The following is a 19,275-nucleotide window of genomic DNA, read 5'->3' on the forward strand; positions in this document are numbered from 1 at the left end:
CCAAGGGCTTGGCAAATAGGTGCTTAAAAAATATTTGTTGACTGATTAAAAGCAGTAATATAATCACTGGCGTAAAAAAGTTGATTTCTCTACTCGGTGAGAGACTTCAGACTGACTAGGTGGCAGTCTAGTTCTAAATACAGTATCTTCCGCATTGGTCAAGAGGAAAAGAAGAGAGTAAAATAGCCACTATCATGAATTTGTACAGACTATTAATAACTGAAATATTTTATTCTATTTTAGGAGAAACAAATATAACTGAAATAAAAAATGAAATTGGAATATATGAAAACAGAAATTAACACGACTAAATTCACTTAACATGAATTTAGTCAGCACCTACTTGGCTAGAAGCACAGTGCTATTATATAAATCAATAAACATTTATTTAAGGCCTATTCTATGGCAATACAAAAACAAAAGTTGTTGCTCTCAAGAAGCTTCCATTCTATGAGAATGGACAACACATACATATATTGGTAGATTCAAAATACATGCAAAATAAACAAAAGGTAATGTGGGAGGGGGAAACACTAGTAGCTGGGAAGACTGGGAAAGGCTCGTGTGGAAGGGAAGAATCCGAGCTGACCATCAAAGTAAACTACGGATACTAAAGAAGTGAAGAGGGAGTGTATTTTAGACTTGGGGACACATGTGGGGCACAGAGAAAAAGATACGGAATGTTTTGTCTGCAAGAAGACCAATTTGCTTGGACTTTGAAATGTATGAAGGTGGGTAAAGAACAGTAAAAGTAGTTCAGAGTTAGGTTATGAAGTACTCTATATGCCAAACAGAAGAATTAGCATTTGATACTAGAGGTTACAGGGAATGACTGGAGTTTATTGAGCAGAGGAATGACACGATTAGACCTGTGCTTTGGGGACATCACTTCCTAAACATACAATTTAGTTTCTATCTTTGCGCCCAACACAATGTAAAACAACAACAGCCACATTTTGTTGGCCATAGAACTCCTTGATGGACACGGCTTCCCCTCTCTATTTTTTAGATTTGTTTTGGAGTTAAGTAGGACCATTTTAAAAAGTAAAGAACCCTATTATTATCCTCTTTCCTAATTAAATATTTGTGGAGCAATATTCTACTCACTTTTTGATGGGAAATATGAAATGGTATATATATATAACTGGTAGCAGGTATTTGTTAGGGTAAGAACAAAAATAGTTCCACAAAATTCAGTGAGAAAGGAAAAGAAAAGGGGTGGCTAGGTGGTGCAGTGGATAGAACACCAGCCCTGAAGTCAGGAGGACCTGAGTTCAAATCTGGCCTCAGACCAAACACTTGACACTTACTGGCTGTGTGACCCTGAGCAAGTCACTCAACCCCAACTGCCTTAAAAAAAAAAAGGAAGAAAGAAAGGAAAGGAAAAGAAAAGAAAAAAAAGTTCATGAAAAGTGCCCACATCTGAAGGGGTTGTTGTGAGGATTATGTGAAATAATATTTATAAAAAGCACTTAGCAGTTTATTCTCTTCCCTTGAATAAAAAAGAATAATTAAAAAAAAAACCAACTCCAAAACATTAAAAATTCAATATACAAATTATGTAGCATTAGTTGCAGTTAAGGTACTTGAAAATCTGCCACATAAATCTATGGATATGTGTCAAAAGGCTTTGTTTTCTAGACTTCAAAAATTTTTTTGATAGTTTATTTCAAAATATCTGTAAGACCTTCATATTCTCTTCATACTGGTTTTAAGGAAACTTAATGATGGTTCTATTTGTTATGCATAGTGTTATAAAGGAAGGTATTTTATTATTTTAATTTTTTGTGGAATTTTGTTGTAATTGAAAAATATATTCATTAGTGAACGATTCACTGACTGTATGTAGATGGCTAGAATTTCCTGTTTTGCCCCAAATACACTATGTGCAAGTGCATAAAGTTCAGGGTCTCTGTTACATCATCCCATTATATACTCTATAACTACAGTCTACTGGTAATTCTTTGCTAAAAACTTTATAAATTAGTCATTTCTGCATTAAAAAATTCCAAAAAGAAGACTTTTGTTAATTAACAATAGTTATTAGAAGAAATTAATAACAATTAATGACATTTCAGTTTATGAATTATACCCGAATAAACTTTTGCTTTCATAAACTAAAGGATAGGTAAATAGAATGGTTTGGTCTTTAACTTATGACAGAGAATTTAATAAAATATGCAACGGCCAAAAGGCAGATTCTAAGGGTGTGGAAAAATTAGTCTAGATGCAGGAATGTGTACTTATAGGGACTCAAATAATTATGGATCACAAAAATATAAATAATTCAGTAGGGAGGAATTGAATTTCTCTGAAATAAGTCTTTACAGGGCAACTTTATCAGAATAATCATTTACATTAAAATATAAACACAAGCCAAGTACCAATTATTTTAAAACTACTTCATTTATATCTTTTGTCCTCATAAAAAACTTGTTGTAAAACAAATTTTGATACAAATAATTTCCCCACTGACTTAAAATTTTGTCATTACAACATAATAGCTGCATTTTAAGAAAAATATTTACCACTTTAAAGGAAAAATGATTCACAAAGCAGTAATAAAAATGATCAAAATTTTAAGTTAAAAATGCAAATGCTCTACAAAAAACATCATTATCATTGGGAGAAACAATACACAATGGCTATATGGTTTCTAGCTCTGTATTTATCCCACGCTGTAATTCCTATCTATCCCAAGTATTCCCTTTTCAAAATTCTAAGCTTACATATGAGAAAGTAGACCCTAACCCTCACTGAAAAATACTGAAGCATATATATTTGGGCTTAGCTTTTCATACTCCACTGTGAACAAGATTAGCTAATTAAAGACTTTTATCCTAGTTATGCCTGATGTCATGAATACATATATTTGCAGTGGGTTATTTTTGAAAATGATTTGGGATAAAGACAAGCATTTTGAGAAGTCAAGAATCATGCATATAATTTATTATTTTCAGAACTTTTGATTTCTTTAGTTGCAAGTTTTCTTTAAATGTGGGCACTAATTCATTATAACAATAAATAGTACAAGGTTAATTTAATCATTTGGTAATCAAGTGAACCACAAGTAAATGCATTACAGGTTATCCAAAGGTCAGCTTTTTTTTTTTTAACTGGCTCACCTCTTACAAGATTGGGAAAAGATGGTTTTAATATGCTTTGAAGTATGAGATGATGATCAGAAATTAGTTATATGCCTATTATCTTTAAATAGCTTGAAAAAAGAAACTCTTTAAGATCAGATGTAATTGACAACTAAATAAAATACAAGGCTATTATTTCATTTAAGTTATGAATCTCACAATAACAAGTCTTGACACTTAACTGCCTGGATATATTAAAATCCAAATACAGGCCTCAGAACTGACATGTCCAATGTGGATTTTTTAAAAATACTTTAGGCAGGCTCATCCCAGGCCAGACAGAAATTTATGGAACCCTCAACCAATAGCAGCTAACGTTCACTTGGGCATTCACCACAGTGGCTCTCTAAACCTTTTTATCCCTCCTCAAATCTCCCATGGCTTTCCCTCCCTGACCCTCTCAGCTGAGAACCTTGCCCCATATTTTACTGAAAAAATTGAAGCTGGTTGCCAAGAGCTTTCTCATCTTCCATCACCTAGATACCTTCAGCCACTATCTCCTCCTTCACTTGTCTCACATGCCGAGGTCAAGCCCTTCATATTCACAAGGGATTCTATCCCATTCCATCTCTTCTAGAAGATTGCCCTCTCTGGGGCAGCTAGGTGGCAAAGTGGATAGAGCTCCGGACTTGAAGTCAGGAGGACCTGAGTTCAAATCTGGCCTCAGACACATAACACTTACTAGTTGTGTGACCCTGGGCAAGTCACTTAATCCCACTGCCTAGCAAAAAAAAAATGCCCTCTCTATCATCCTCATTTTCATTTATCTTCAGTCTCTTTCAGCTCACTGGCTGTGCTCCTACTACATACAAATATGACCATGTCTCCTCCATCCTCAAACTGAAACTGCTTTCTTTACAATTATCAATGATCTTTTAACAAATTTCCTCATCCCTCTTGACTTCTCCACAGCCTTTTGACACTGTTGATCACCCTGTTCTCTTTGATATTCTCTTCCTTCTAGGTTTTCATGACCTAGATAAACTCAATGAACTTCAATGGCTCCCTATCATCTCTGAGATCAAATATAAAATCCTCTAGTATTCAAAGCCTTTCATAACTTAATCCCCCTTTCTAGTCTTCTTATCCCTTATGCCCCCTCCCTCAAACTCTCCCCCATTCCTGACAAATACTCTGATCTAGTGACACTAGTCTCCTTGCTGTTCTTTGAACAACATTTCCAGATTCTAGGCATTTTCACTGGCTATTCTCCATGGAATGCTCTCTGTGATTTCCTAGCTTCCTTCAAGTCCCAGTTCCTAAACGAAGTCTTTCTCAGTCCTTTTTAATTGTAGTGCCTTCCCTCTCCTGTATATACCTTGTTTGTATGCTGTTTCCCTCCATTACATTGGGTGCTGCTCCCTGAAGTCTTTTACCTTTATATTTACTGATGGGCTTAAAAACACTGTGTTAAAATTGTTTTTTTAAAGAATGGATTTCTGCTTCTATAGAGGGAGCTCTGGGTGAGGGACTCCCTCCTTCAAAGAATATTGTCACCTTCTCTGCAATTTATACTCTTTTGAGATTTGCCTGAGGCACTGAGAAGTTGTTCCAGATCACAAGAAGGTCAAGAATCAAAATGAAACTTTCCATATCTTCTTGACTTTAAAGCCAGCTCTCTAGAAACCTAGAGATTTCTAATTAAATCAAATTGTTAGGCAAAACTATGTCTAGGTATTAAAGAATCTGAGTTTTTATGACATTATGAATCAAAAAAAATTAAGATGTACAAGTAGTTTAATGGTATATTATGCATTTCATTAAAGAAAATGCAAATAACAATGCAGATTGTGATCCATCCTGCTTTATCCACGTCTTCCTTGATACTGTAGGGATACCAGCGGGACATGCAGGCTGTCCACAGATTAACTAACCCTCCTATGCTCAATCAAAGTTGATCACTGAGGATGAACTCTCATGGAGAAGATGGGAGCAGATCAAATGTACATGGAGAGGTTGCTGGCCTTGGTAAAGAAACACCTTTATGTCAAAGACTAGGGGAAAAGGATAAAGTGGGAGATTATGTCAAGGAATTCTGAGATGAAGAGGAAAGGACAAGAAGGAAATCATGGAGAAGGCCTCATTTTTTTTTTCCAGTGAAACAGGGCTACATTCTCAGTTGAAAGAGAGGGGAGAGTGGGAAGTTTAAGAAGGCTTGAGAAAGAATAAAGGTTTGGAACAACTTCTGTAGGGATTGAGATACAGAATCAATTAGGGATGAATAAAAGGCCTGTCTAGATATAGTGAGGGCTCAGTTCAAGTTGTGTAACTTGTGAAGCTTCCTTCAGCTCTATTCAAGAGTACCTGAGTAGATGAAAATGGTATGGTGATAGGTTATGGTCAGATAGAAGAAACTCAGAGTTTCTAATTAAGGAAGAAGAACTCTTGTGGATAATGATGAGAAAAAGTGTGGCTGAAGTGGAGTGGAAGAACAGGAAACAGGATTTAAGGAGGCTGAGGAAGTGGGAGATTTGGGGACTATCAATGTGGATACTGATGTACTCCTATATGAGAGCAGGAGTTAAGGAGGATAGGAAAAGGGTAAACTAGGTGCTGAAATCCTAGAGAAAGGAAGGAGAAGGAGCTGGGGGTCAGTAAGTATATAACTGCCATCACTGTTTGGGTTGGGTGAAAAATGTTGACTTTGTGAGCTTTAAAAGTGAAAAAGTTGCTGAGTACTGGCTGTAATGGCAGTGGAAAGCAAAAAATATTCTGACTCCACCTCCAAGACCAAGTGGTTGTGAGTGTGAGAGAAGGTACAGACAATGATAAAGATAGCTGGAATGGTGTGTGGGTGGAGGGGAGGGCTGGTAAATGAGTGTCAGAGGTCATTTGTGCATTAAAAAATGGGAATTCCAGAGGGCATGGTGGAAGGGATAGGGAGGGATGGAGTGTGAGATGAATGGAACTAGGTTGAAGAGAAGGCGATAAGAGACCAGAGGAAGGAATTAGAGATAATTTTCTTACATGGCTAGTGATTAATACAGATAGTGGGAGAAAAAGAAGAACTCCAGAAGGACAGAAGAAGGTGGTAGATGAATACTGAAGCTTATAATCAAGCAAGAAACATTCATTAAGCACCTACTATGTACTATTCATTGTGCTAAGCCCAGGGGATACAAAAAGAGGCAAAAGATAGTCCCTGCCACCCTCAAGGAGTTTACAATCTAATGAGGGAGATGGCATGCAAACAAATATACACAAACAAGCTATATACAGGATAAACAGGAAACAATTAATACAGGTAAGGTACTAGAATTGAGAAGGGTTGGGAAAAGCTTCCTGTAAAAGAAGAGATTTTAGCTGGGACTTAAAGGAAGCCAAGAAAGTCAGTAGGCAGAGGTGAGGAAGGAGAGTATTCTAGGCATGGGAGAGAGCCAGAGAAAATACCTAGGGATGAAAGAGACAATGACTTAGTCACTAAGGGTTGCAGCAGAGGATACTGGGCCAGGCCTAGGTCTGTGCCTTCCACTCCCAGTGAGGTGCTGGTCTTGCTACATCACTGACATACTTTTTTTCAGTAAAAGATTTATCTGATGACGGCCTCATCTATCCACATTGATGAGATCACGGTTAATGAGTTTATGGTTGGGAAATAAGAAAAATGGAAGTATATTCCCCCCCCCAGGTTAATAATGATCATTGATTTTTGGAGGCAGAAGGAACCTTAAAAATCTCTTAGTCCAAAGTTATTTTGAAAGCTAAGAAAATATACAAATAAAATCTAAGTGACTTGTCTGTGGTTAATTAATTGGAGACAGATTCAGGATAGGAACATATCCAATACTATGAATCTGAATTATGAAACAACAGGATGATAACTTGGTGCTTTCTTTCACTGCTTAAAATCAACATAAAACTTATATCTATAGAAATAAATGAACACTGACCTGTAACATGCACCTGGACACAACAACTTCAGGTACCTCAGGAAATTTTTGTCGCAGGTCATGTAAAACCTGAAAATCAATTTGGTGGCTTCCTTGGGCCATTCGTATACTGCCTAATCAGGACTGTTGTTCAATAGGCAGTTCTAGGCCTTAGTGAAAATAGTATTCATCTCTTCTGTCCAAGCATTTTCTGTAGAGAAAAGAAAGAAAAAAAATTTTTTTAAAAATGAATTCCTAGTTTTGGAATAAATTGTAGTTCTGGAGCAAATGTTTCAATACTAAAGGGTAGGTGTCTAAATAATAAATTTTATATTAAATATGAAGTTATTTTAATTGCTGTCCTTTTCCAAAGTAGTTTTCTTTGTTAGCCTGAATGGTATTTTGTACTCCTTTGTACTCTGACAGCACATATTTGCTATTAATAAGGAATTCTTGGGCATTCATATGTTCTAAATAGTTGAACCAACAGGCATTCAAAATAAGAAACTGCTGTCCAAGTTATTTTCCCTTATCTTTCAAAGGACATCAAATTACTTTGCTAAATTTTTTTGCTGACTAGTGAGAGGTTCTTAGTGGCTCCACTTAATTCTCTTAACTTAGTTCCTGGAAAAAAGTCTGTCTCTATAAATTGAGTATATGCTGTATTTTATCAGAAAATGAAAATTGTAACTCTAAGTGTTTTCTTTTTTACTTTAGGTGTCAGAAATTTAAAGAAGCAAATCCATCATCTAACTGGCGATCACTAGGTTACTTAAAAGTTCTATTATCCTGTTTCCTTTTTCGTTTTTTAGTGTACTCTAAAAATACTTTATTTTTTACAAAAAGATACAATTTTTGTTTTAAGTATAAAGTATGTTTATTATCACAAAAGTATTGATTTTGTCATATTTAAATTATGAACCACCATTCTTATCAAGCACTGAAATTAGTCACAATTGTAAACACCTTGTGCCATATAATTCACTTACGCTGAACGTGAATTTAATAAGTGCCTACCAGAGCATTAACTAAAAATTTTTCTAACTGAATCAAGTAGCACAAAAGGCACACTGGGGAGATATGTCATTTAGGTTTTAGGGGAGGAAGAGGATGCTAGCAATTAGAAGATCAATTAGGAGTCGAAGACACATCATATATTATATTTCTATTTTAACTAATTATTCTTGTGAAGTAGTGAGATTCATCATTTATAAGTTCTGATTGACTATAGGAGTTACCATTACTCTCTAAATTTATCAGGCTGGCATAAATCCATAATTTTCCTACAGCTCTGGTACTTGTTATGTCCTCAGCATTGTAGATATAAAGACAAATGTGAAACGGTTCTTGTATTCTAGGAGATTATACCACAAATTCACAATCTGATTTTTTTAGAACACTATTTTGTCAAGAATCATTTCCTTTATTTGAATTTAATATATTAACAAAATGCCTGGACACTTCCAGTTGTGAGTATTATTATTAATCAAATTAAGAGTTTTCTCTCTCCATTAATAGGCAGGAAGGATTTTCTTTGTTTTGGAGGGGAGGTTTTTTTTTAAGTTTTCTAATTTATTATTTTTTAACATTCTTTGTTTTAAATTTTGAGTTCCATATTCTCTCCCTCTCTTTTATCTCTCCCCTACTCACTGAAAAGACAAACAATATATCAATTACATATGTGAAATCATGTAACACATTTCCATCTTAGCCATGTTGACAAAAAGAAAGAAAAGTAGAAGGAAAGCACGAAAATTATACTTCAATTTGTATTCACGTTCATCAGTTCTCTCTCTGGAGGTGGATAGCATTTTTTTCATCATATATCTTTTTGGAATTGTCTTGGATTATTGATTGATCAGAGTTGCTAAGTCTTTCATAGCTGATCATCAATACAATACTGCCAAAACTGTACACAACAATCTCCTGGTTCTTCTAACTTTACTTTGCATCAATTCATATAAGTCTTGCCATTTTTTTCTCCCTGAAACCACTCACCTCATAATTTCTTATAGAACAATTCAAGTACTCCATCACAATCATAAGCCACAACTTGCTCAGCCATTGCCCAACTGTCCAGCATTCCCTCAATTTCCAATTCTTTGCCACCACAAAAACAGCTGCTATAAATATTTTTGCACATATACAGACCTAGTAGTAGTATTGCTGGATCAAAGGGTATGCAAGTTTTATAGCCCTTTGGGCACAGTTCCAAATGATTCTCCAGATGGCTGGATTAGTTCACTACTCCACCAACAATTCAATATTTTCCCTCATCCCCTCCAGCATTTCTCATTTCTGATAGGTGTAAAGGGTACCTCGGTGTTATTATTCTTTTTTTGTTGTTTGTTTTCCTAGGCAATGGGGTTAAGTGACTTGCCAAAGGTCACACAGCTAGTAAGTATTGTGTGTCTGAGGCTGCATTTGAACTCAAGTCCTTCTGATTCCAGGGCTGGTGCTCCATCCACTGAGCCACCTAGCTGCCCCTCTCAGTGTTATTTTAAGTTGCCTTTCTCTAATCAATAGTGATAGAGTATTTTTTCATGACTATAGATAGCTTTGATTTTTTCCCCCCCCTGAAAACTGTCTGTTCATATCTTTTGACTATTATCAATTGGGAAATGGCACTTTTATTTTTATAAATCTGATTCAGTTCCTTATATATTTGAGATCCAAACCCCTCATTTTACAAATGAAGAAACAGAAGCTGTCTGAGAAGGGAACAGACTTGTCACATTGATATTAAGTGGTAGAGACCCAGGTCCTCTTGATTCCAAATTCACAACTTTTGTATTTACTCTGTATATGCTTATATATGTACTTTTTGCCTCCCCCCCCCTGCCCCAATTAAACTGTAAGCTCCTTGGGCATAGGGATTTTCATTCTTTGTACTTGTATCCCCAGTAGCTTGTATAATTCCTGGTATATAAATAAGTACTTGTTGATTAGTTTTAGAATTAAACACAAAACAGCAGATGTAGTTTGGGCCTGAGAACAAGGGATTATCACTTAATTATTTCTATGCCTCTCAATATAATCCAAGTTTAAGTTAGCTTTTTTGGATGCTGCATCACATTACTTACATATATTGATCTTGCAGGCCACTTTAACTCTCAAATCTTTTTCTGACAAACTGTCTGATCAACCTCCCCTATGTTGTACTTGGAAAAGAGAGTCTTTGAAGTCAAGGGTAAGATTTGACATTTAAGTCTAATTAAATTTCACCATTTAGCCCAAATTCTATCCCATCAAGGTTTTTTTGGAGATCCTAACTCTCCAGTTTCCCTTGCTTTTGGGTCACCTTCAAATTTAATAATTAAACAGTCTATGAAGTTATCCAGTCCAACAATAAGATGTTAAATAGCCTTGGGCCAAGCATATACACTTGGGACACTTCACCAGAGATCTTCCAAGCTGACACCAAACCTTAAAGACTTACTCCTTTGAGTTTATTCATTCAACCAGTCCTAAATCTGTATAACTGTAGTATTGTCCAGACCATATCCCTCCTATCTTTTCCACAAAAAATGAGACATTTTAAGATCCAGGAGCTACAGTTACAGTATTGCTTTGATTAGCCAGTCTAAGTAGCCCTGTCAAAAAAGGTTAGTCTGGTATTACCTGTTCTTTCTATGAATTAACTAAAAAAATTTTGAACCTAAACACACAATCTCCTTTTTATAGTGCTTTCTTTTTAAAAAAAAAGTATATAATAAATTCTGCTATCTTGTCTATGCTTCCTTCTGTTCTATTCTATGCATTAAAAAATGTTTCAATGGCTTTGCTTTTTTTTGGTGGGGGGAGGGAATGACTATTCCTCTCTTTCCATACCCATTTAAAAAAGGAGAAAGGAAAAATAACAAAAAACAAAAAAACCTTGTATCAAATATAATCAAGCAAAATGATTCCACACAGTGGACATATCCAAAAATGTATGTCTCTTTTTGTACCCTAAACCCATCAATGTTTAACCCTCTTCTGTCCATTTCAGATCAATAAGGCTCCGTCATGTTTATATATTCTTCTCATGCACCCCAATTATGAGAAACAGAAAGTTTTACTCCATCTCTTCCTTCCTACAATAGTATTGTATTCTTTTTACCCTCCTTTCTCTTTCTCCATTTAAAGTCTTCAGAACAGAACCAATCTACTCCTAGGTTCTCTGTTTATCTTATTTAACTCCTCAATATCCTTTGAAGTCACTAAGGCTCTAAAGGGATACTTGTTTCTTCACTCCTCATTAGAATGTTAGCATAATTTCATCATCATGAGGACCCCTCCAATTGCTCAAATAAATTTACCTTTCCAAGTTTCACTGGACTCTTATGGTTGCATTTCAGTGAACGTACTCAGCTCTAGTCTTTTCATCAGAAATCCTTCAAAATCTACTCCATGAAAGACCCGTATACCCCTATAGGATAAGCTAGTTTTGGTTGTAAACTTTTTTTATCTTTTGCCTTTTAGAATATTACATTCTAAGATCCCCTCACTAGCTTTCACTCCTCATATCCAATCAAGTCCTACGCTGCTGCTGCTGCTGCTGCTGCTACTGCTATTATCACCACCACACCTCTTTACAAATCTTATCTCATTTGATCCTCACAATAACCTTGAGAGGTAGGTGCTTTTATTATCATCTCCATTTTATGTAAGAGAAAACTGGGACAGACATAAGCTACGTGGTTCACATAGCTATTAAGAGTCTGAGGCAGGATATGTTACTCAAGTCTTTCTGACTATAGTCTCCCCTCCCTGTATCCACTGTGACACCTAGATGCTAATTTAATAAATATTCTTGTATATGCCCCTTTCTCTCCTCTGATACTGCTACCACCCTGATATTTCAATAGCCTGCAGGTTAGTATCTCTGCCTCGTTTCCATCATCAACTCAGCTAATTAAAGCTGATGACTTTGTCACCCCTACTCTCTACCTCTAAACTCCATCGACCCATATTACCTCCAGGATCAAATATAAAATCCTATTTGGCTTTGAATCCAAACTCTGTGCTTTTTACTAGCTGTTACTCATGTTTGGAGCTCTCTTCCTTATCTTCTGTCTTTCCTCATATAACTGGCTTCCTTTAGGTCTCAGCTAAAATCCCACCTTCTGCAAGAAGCCTTCCCCAGTCTTCCTTAATGTAGGTGAAATCCCTGGAAGATTATCTTCAATTCTGTGTGCACGTGCGTGTGTGTGTCTTATTTGCTGGCATGTTGTCTTGCATCTTATCTTAACTGCTTGCATGTTGTCTTCCTCTGAGGCTGTTAGCTCCTTGAGGGCAGGGACTGTCTTTTTTTGTTTTGTATCCTCAGCGCTGAGGGCACACTACAGGCAATACAATCCAATAAATATTTATCAAGTGCCACATGCCAGTCGCTGTGCTAAACAATGGGGATACAATCAATAAAAAGAAAGGCAGTCCTTCAAGGAGCTTACAATCTAATGCAGGGAGATAGCACACAATAGGAAGCAGGAAAGGGGGTACCTTGTTCTGTGGAGTTGAAACCAGGCAGAGTAGCAGATGTCGAGTGGAGCACTAAATATATGCTTGTAGACTTAACTCCACTTACTGGGGTTGAACTCTTTTGAATATTTTATATTGAGAGTATTGTATCTTTAGGAACCTTCTATGGTGTCCTAGGACAGAATGCTAGGGTCTTTGAAGTCCTGAGGCACTAGGGCTGCCTGGTCTGAGGGAAGCTGTGTAGCACTGAGTGAAGTGCTCCCCAAGACTTCTGAAGTCTAGTCTCTGACCCTCCTGGGACCTTCTTAGTATAGAATTTTGCCAGGAATCAAAATAAAGTGCAGTGGCCTGTAACCTGAAGATTCTATTTTCTTTTCCTTTTTAGAAAGTCATGTACTGACATTCTCTACGATCTTTTAAATGTCACTGACAGTGGGCTCAATAATAAGTTCTTTCAACAGGGCAGGACATGAAAATTCATTAAAAGTAACTAGATCATTAAAGGTACTAGGTGTCCTCTATTACCTTTATTTATCTTGTGTCTCAACTCCCTATTAGTCACTGCTGTGTTCCAGTCCAAAGGTTATCCTTATTGGTGGAGAAAAGAGAAACAAAACTGAACACTGGGCAACTGTCTCCCCTCCACTGTCAGTCTGCATTGTTCCACCCACTCTGAACACTGGTGTTACCCCTTCTTTGATCCTCTTTCCTCCAATATGGCTTTTAAAATCTACCATTTTTGTTCTTAGATTTCGTCACTAGCCTCAATTCATCGTTTCAGTACTCCTGGCATTATTCTCAAAGCACTATGCTTCCCTCTCGTGCTTGCTTCTACCTTAGTATACATGATCTAATTTTGTTGGTAAGTTCTCTGGACATCAACACCTGCTCTTCCAGATAGTTTATGTTTTTCCTCTTCATCAGAAATGTTTCTCTTTCTTGTCTTTAGAAATTCTTCAGAAAGACGTTCTCTTTGAAGTTGACAGATGTTACAGTGGATGTCTTTTGTTTTCTCTGTCTAGTGCCTTTTACATCTCTTTTTGAGGAAACCATGATATACACTAGTAAAGTATCTTGAACAGTCCATAAGCTACTGTCCTTTTTATTTTTTGAAACATTTAAAAACTATTTCCTGTCATAATTTTCATAGTTCTATCCTGCGCCCATTTCCCTAATGTATTTACCAAGTACTAAAGGATATGTTGATTTAGTTGGGAGAAGCTTATTGAACTCTTCATAGAATTTCTCTGCTACTTCACCTTCCACAATGGATGCTGGAACACGAGCTGGAATTTCTTCAGGGTGTTATATTTGCTTATAATCATCATGATAACTGAAAATGACCAACTGAGCTATGAAATTTCTTGTTGCCTTCTGGAGCACATGAAATCAACTCTGCCAACAACAGCAACTGTTGTAAATCTTTTCTCTTTTCCTCAAGTTTCCTATTACAGTCCCTCACTGCCTCCCTTTCAAACAAAGACCTCACCTCCTAACTTTTTGAGAAAATAGAGGCCCTCTCTTTTCACCTTAAAATGACTTTTCCAGTAGCCTGCATTTCTTTTACTTCACTCTTCTTCAATCCATCCTCCACACAGCTGACAGTCATTCTTCTAAAGCACAGTTCTGACCATGTCCTCTGCTCATGAATCTTCAATGGTTCCCTATAGTCTCTAGCATGAAATAAAACTCCTCAGTTTGTCCTCTAAAATCCTTCTAGTCTGGCTCCAGCCTAACTTTCCAGACTTACTTCACATTGACCCACTTTACACTCAGGGAAAGTGGTGCATTTGCTGTTTCCCAAATTCAATAATCAATTTCCTATGTCTATGCTTCTGCACAGGTAATGTCCCTAATGCCTGAAATACTCTTTAGCTTTCTTTGAGGCTCAGTCCATGCAACATATCCGAGAAGAATTCTCTCTCCCTCTCTAAATTATCTTATACTTAATTTTGTAAAGTGTGATACCCCTTCCCCCAACAGAATGTAAGCTCCTTGAGGGCAGAGTTTTTCCTTTTGCTTTTATACTGTGTTTTGCATTAAATTTCTTTACTCCCTAAAAAGAACTTGTGAACTCTCCCTTTAACTGCAACTTTTTATGTATTCTTTTTCATTTACAGCAACAATATCAGTAGGAATATGGTTCTGTCAGTAGTGTGTCCACTCCTAGGTATTTGGACAAAGATGGTAAATTATCAGTTTTAAGCATTAAACTAATGTTTGCAGACAGCCTAAGAACTATGCCACTCTTAGTATCTTTGGCCCACCTTTCTATTATTACACCAACATCACTGCAGAGGGGGAAGGAAGTACACAGGACTATTACTGATTTAGAAGCAGAAGAGTCCACCACATAGTTCAACCATTTAATTTTATAGATAAGGAAACTGAGGTCAAGAGAATATAAAGTGATTTTGCCAAACTTTCAGTCATTAAACAGAGCCAAGATTTGAACCAAAGTTTTCTGTCTTCAAATTCATACAGTATTCCTTTTTACTACACTATACTGCCAAGGCCATTCTGCATTGCTGTCCATTTCATAAAATGGTAGTCAACTTTCCAGTGAAAAGGTTTTCCACCATAAGCTAGACCGGTTTTCCCACTACAGACACGTAGTCTTATTATTAGGGTGATACTTGAAACCTTTCCAGCTTGACAGAACCCACCAAAACTTAATTTTACAGAAAAAGCCTTGAGAATTCCATGTCACTTACATACATCACTTCCATTTCAGACAGAATTCTGACATCTTCAAACATCGATCACATTCCCCTTCAACACCACACTCAATGCCTAGTCAAAAATTACTTTTTTCAGAGCTGGATGACTTTAAAGAAGAAAGCACTAATGAATTTCATATACACTTAATAATTTACAATAGTATTTAAACAGCTAAGATAGAAAAACCATGTCATATTAATATCAAAGATCATTTTTGGTTGAAATCTTAGCCGGACAGCTTTTTTTTTTTCATCCTTGATGCATTCCAAGCTAACTAAAGAACATATTCTAAATGGATGAAAACATTACTTGGGATTATTATTACCTACCTTTTCAAAGATAGGTCAAGATTTCTTTTAGCCACCGTAGGTCCCAAATCACGTAAAATCTGCAATTAGTGTCTAAACATGGTGAGTACACATTGCAGATCCTCCTTTGGAGGCTAATTCACTGGTTCAGGAGGTAACAATGCTGTGCCGCCCTGCCTGAAGCAAGATTTTATTATTAATTACTTTACCAAATGGACAATGGAAGGTCCGACAAAAAGGGGAAGTTTTGACAGTCAGGTTTTTACTAGTTGGTAGCAACAGCAATGGGAAAATCTTTGATGCTGGAAAAATTTCAAATGCATTTGCTCTCCTGCCCAGGATTGAGGCTCAGCCACGCATGACCCAATCCCAGTGCTGATCAGCTGGCAAACTTTAACCTGGCTCCATTTTTCTAATGTGGATGGTTTACCAACCCTCCTCTGCAGCTAGGTGATACAGTGGATAAAGTGATATGATAGACTTGGAGTAAAGAAGATCTGAGTTCCAATCCTGACTTAGAGCCCTCATGGCAGTGTGACTCTTCAAGCCTTTGTTTTCTCATCTTGTAAAAAGAGGGGTTGGCTGTGATTACCTTCCGGGTTCCCTCCAGCTCTATATCTATGCTCCTATTATCTTTGATGGCCAAAGCCAAACTCTTCAGAAACTCCAGGGCCCACCAGAGAATCCTAGCTGGTATTTACTATTCCTTTAAAAATTAGATCCTCCTTTTCTCCCTTATGTTTTACATACTCTATGACAGTGGCCTGACCCGCTGTTCCTCACACATGACTCTTGTCTCCTGACCACAGACCTTTTTTAATGGCCTGGAGCATTCTCTCCTAAAAATCTGTCTTCTGGTTTTCTTCAAGATTCAGCTCATCTTCTGTAGTCCTTTCCTGGTCTCCCCAAACCTCCTAATGCCTTCCCTGTGAAATTACATTTATTTATTCTGTATGTACCTTGCACATACATAGTTATTTACATTAGTATGTGGGCTCCTTGAGGGCAGGGCTCATGTTTTTGCCTTTCCATGTATTCCAAGCACTAAGCCCAGTGCCTGGAAAAAAGGCACTTAAATGACTGCTGACTGGTTAACTGTAATCTATACTAACTACCTAACGTTTAAGACAAAGAGTCAAATACTAGGTCAAATTCAGTTTCATCATCGTATGACTTAACTGTTAACTGAAATACAGGAAAATATGCTGTGAACACTTCTTTTGGGAAAAATATGTTGCCTCGATTTAGGCAGCCAAATACGCTAGTTTTCCTATTGAAAACATGACTACTTGCAATAACTTCTCAATAGTTCATAAATTTCCAACCTGAAACTATTCTTGAAGTCTTTCACAATACTCATTGTAGATTTAAAAGGTTTATCTTTAGGGTTTGTTTTAAGAGCAAATGTTTTGCACTGGAGTAGAACTAAAATAATCTACAGTAGGGAGGGAAGAGGGTAAAATACTTGTTAACTATCACAGTACTCTGGTCATTGATTTGGCTTCACAAAATCCCAATCTAGAATAATGATTGAAGTATAACATTTACCAGTGAAATTAATGTTAAAAATAATTGATATTTCATTTTTAATGAAGCTATTTTTTGATAAATTGGGTACAATTTTATAAAGTTTATTTAAAATTTAACAATTTTAACCTACACAACTTTTTCCCTGAAGATCAATATTCACTATTCTTTGTTTTTCCTTTGCTATCTTCCCCTTAGGTTCTTTATCAATAACTACTTATTATGATTTATAGGCACCCCAAGGATAAAAGCTCCATAAGGTATAGTGGTCCCCATAATATGTAAAAAGACTCCTAAAGGTCTCCAGGGAGTTGGTTAGATTTTTGATGGAGGATTATGGATTATGGGAGGAAATGGACAAAATTACCATATCGGATGAGAATATAGTGATGCATTGCAACATCTAACAGTTGAGGAAGTAACCAGATCATGGGTCCATCAAAGCATCTCTCTGAGTTTCTCAAACATAGTAGTCATAATAAAGGGTTGCAAACATCCTTCTTACCTTAATGTCTCTTACATTGAAAAAGCTCTCCCCACACCCCCAAAAAATCTCTTCCCAGGATGCCACAAGTAAGTGAAAAATAAACATTTGTTGATTGTGACCAACTGTGATAGCAGGATGTGAATGTATGATGGGAAAGGAATGGCTGGAAAGATTCACTTAAAACCAACAACCCAATGATATAAAACTTGATATAATGACTAAGAACTTGACAGTTTACAGCCTGCCCTCTTCAATTCACAGTCTGCTTAACTACTTTTTAAAAAACTAAGTCTGAGACAAAGAGGGCCTGAATGGTCCCTAAACAGAAGGGTCTCTGATACTGTCCAGTGCCACAAAGCTAAAGTTGCACTGCACTCATCCAAGAGATAACTCCCTTCAAAGGACTACAACAACACCAGTTCACATTTATGTAAGTTTTCAGGTTTACAAAGTTTTTCTTCACAGCAACCTTGTCAGGCAGGCACTGCCGTATTATTATTATTATTCCCATTTTGAGGAAGAGGAAAAACAAAGAGAGGGGTTACATGATTTGCCCATGGCCACATAGCTAATAAGTGCATTCTGGGATTCACTTGATTCACTGAGTCAGAGCTGCTATAAGGTCAGCAGTTTAGAGCTAGAAGGGACTTCAGAAACTATCTGATCCAAATCTCTCATTTAACAAATGAGGAAACAGAGGCTCAGGGATTCCCAAATTCATAGGTAATCACTGACAGTATCTGAACCTAGACTCTGAATCAAAACTCAACAAAGCCTGGAGAGATTATTTAAAGACATGGTGCTGTTCAATCTCAGCCTTGCAATAAAGAAATACAGGTCACGGGCTGAAATGTGATACAAGCATATATAACATTAACATGCAAAACCTATAGCAGAAGCCTCCTAAAGACTCTAGGCTCAATGGATGGGGTACTATTCTGTGGGCTTGACCTCAACAAGTCTATTTCTCTTCCTTTGGCTCACTGCTCCCAACTGGATTAATTCAGCAAAATCTACAAGACAAAATTTAGGTACAGTTCATGATAAATATTAGCAAAAAGACTCCCATGAAAATATTTGCAGCCTGTGCACTAACATCAATTGCTGAGGATGAAATGGTAGAGAAATTCTGTGAAGAGTTAACTTTATAAGGCCCTCCAAATTAAATCAACACATACTCTGATATTTGGTAATTTCAGTGTAAAGATGGGAAAAGGTGAGGATGGAGAAAATATCTGGGAAAGCCTGGTTTAGGAAAAGGAATAAGAGGGGCAAAAGTCTTGTAGATTACAAACAAGCCTCACACCTCAGGAAAAGAAACAGTAGGCACTGGTCACAGTAAACATCAAGTAGTACAATAAAGGGCAAAATCAATTATATTTTAACAGAAAGAAAAAAAAACCTTGTTACTGATAAGGGAGTTATCCCTGAATCAGCTGTGTGACTTGATCAATTGCCTATAGCATCTCTTTCAGGCCTGCTAAAAAATTCCATTATTCCTCTGACACAAAGATTCTTTTGAGCGCTTCCTGCATGTTGGAAGGTGTTAAGAATTCAGGTGACAATGCACATTATTAAAGGAAAGAAGGGCCCTTTTCAGCCAGAGATGGTATCAGATAGAAAGTATGGGGCATTAAGTTCAGAATCAGATGGCCAATTTCCTTCTGGTGAGTGACAGCACAGAAATTAGCTGAGTTCTACTAGGCTGAGAATAGTTAAGACCTAGGTTTGTTGTTACATCCACCAGGGAAAGG

At 36.8% G+C, this 19,275-nt stretch overlaps 1 protein-coding gene across 3 annotated transcripts in view; it reads right to left on the reverse strand.

Moving 5' to 3' along the window:
- Nucleotides 1–19,275, reverse strand: part of TAB2 (TGF-beta activated kinase 1 (MAP3K7) binding protein 2) — a 107,643-nt gene that overhangs the window by 20,218 nt on the left and 68,150 nt on the right. For all 3 annotated transcript variants that reach the window (XM_020986582.2, XM_020986584.2, XM_020986585.2), the window contains one exon: nucleotides 7,037–7,226. In XM_020986582.2, the coding sequence (XP_020842241.1) occupies nucleotides 7,037–7,138 (102 nt within the window). In that variant the 5' untranslated portion in view covers nucleotides 7,139–7,226. The remainder of the gene's footprint in view (nucleotides 1–7,036; nucleotides 7,227–19,275) is intronic.

The sequence above is a fragment of the Phascolarctos cinereus genome, unplaced genomic scaffold, assembly GCF_003287225.1.
Source record: "Phascolarctos cinereus isolate Bilbo 61053 unplaced genomic scaffold, phaCin_HiC Scaffold_5;HRSCAF=322, whole genome shotgun sequence".
In the NCBI taxonomy this organism is placed as follows: Eukaryota; Metazoa; Chordata; class Mammalia; order Diprotodontia; family Phascolarctidae; genus Phascolarctos; species Phascolarctos cinereus.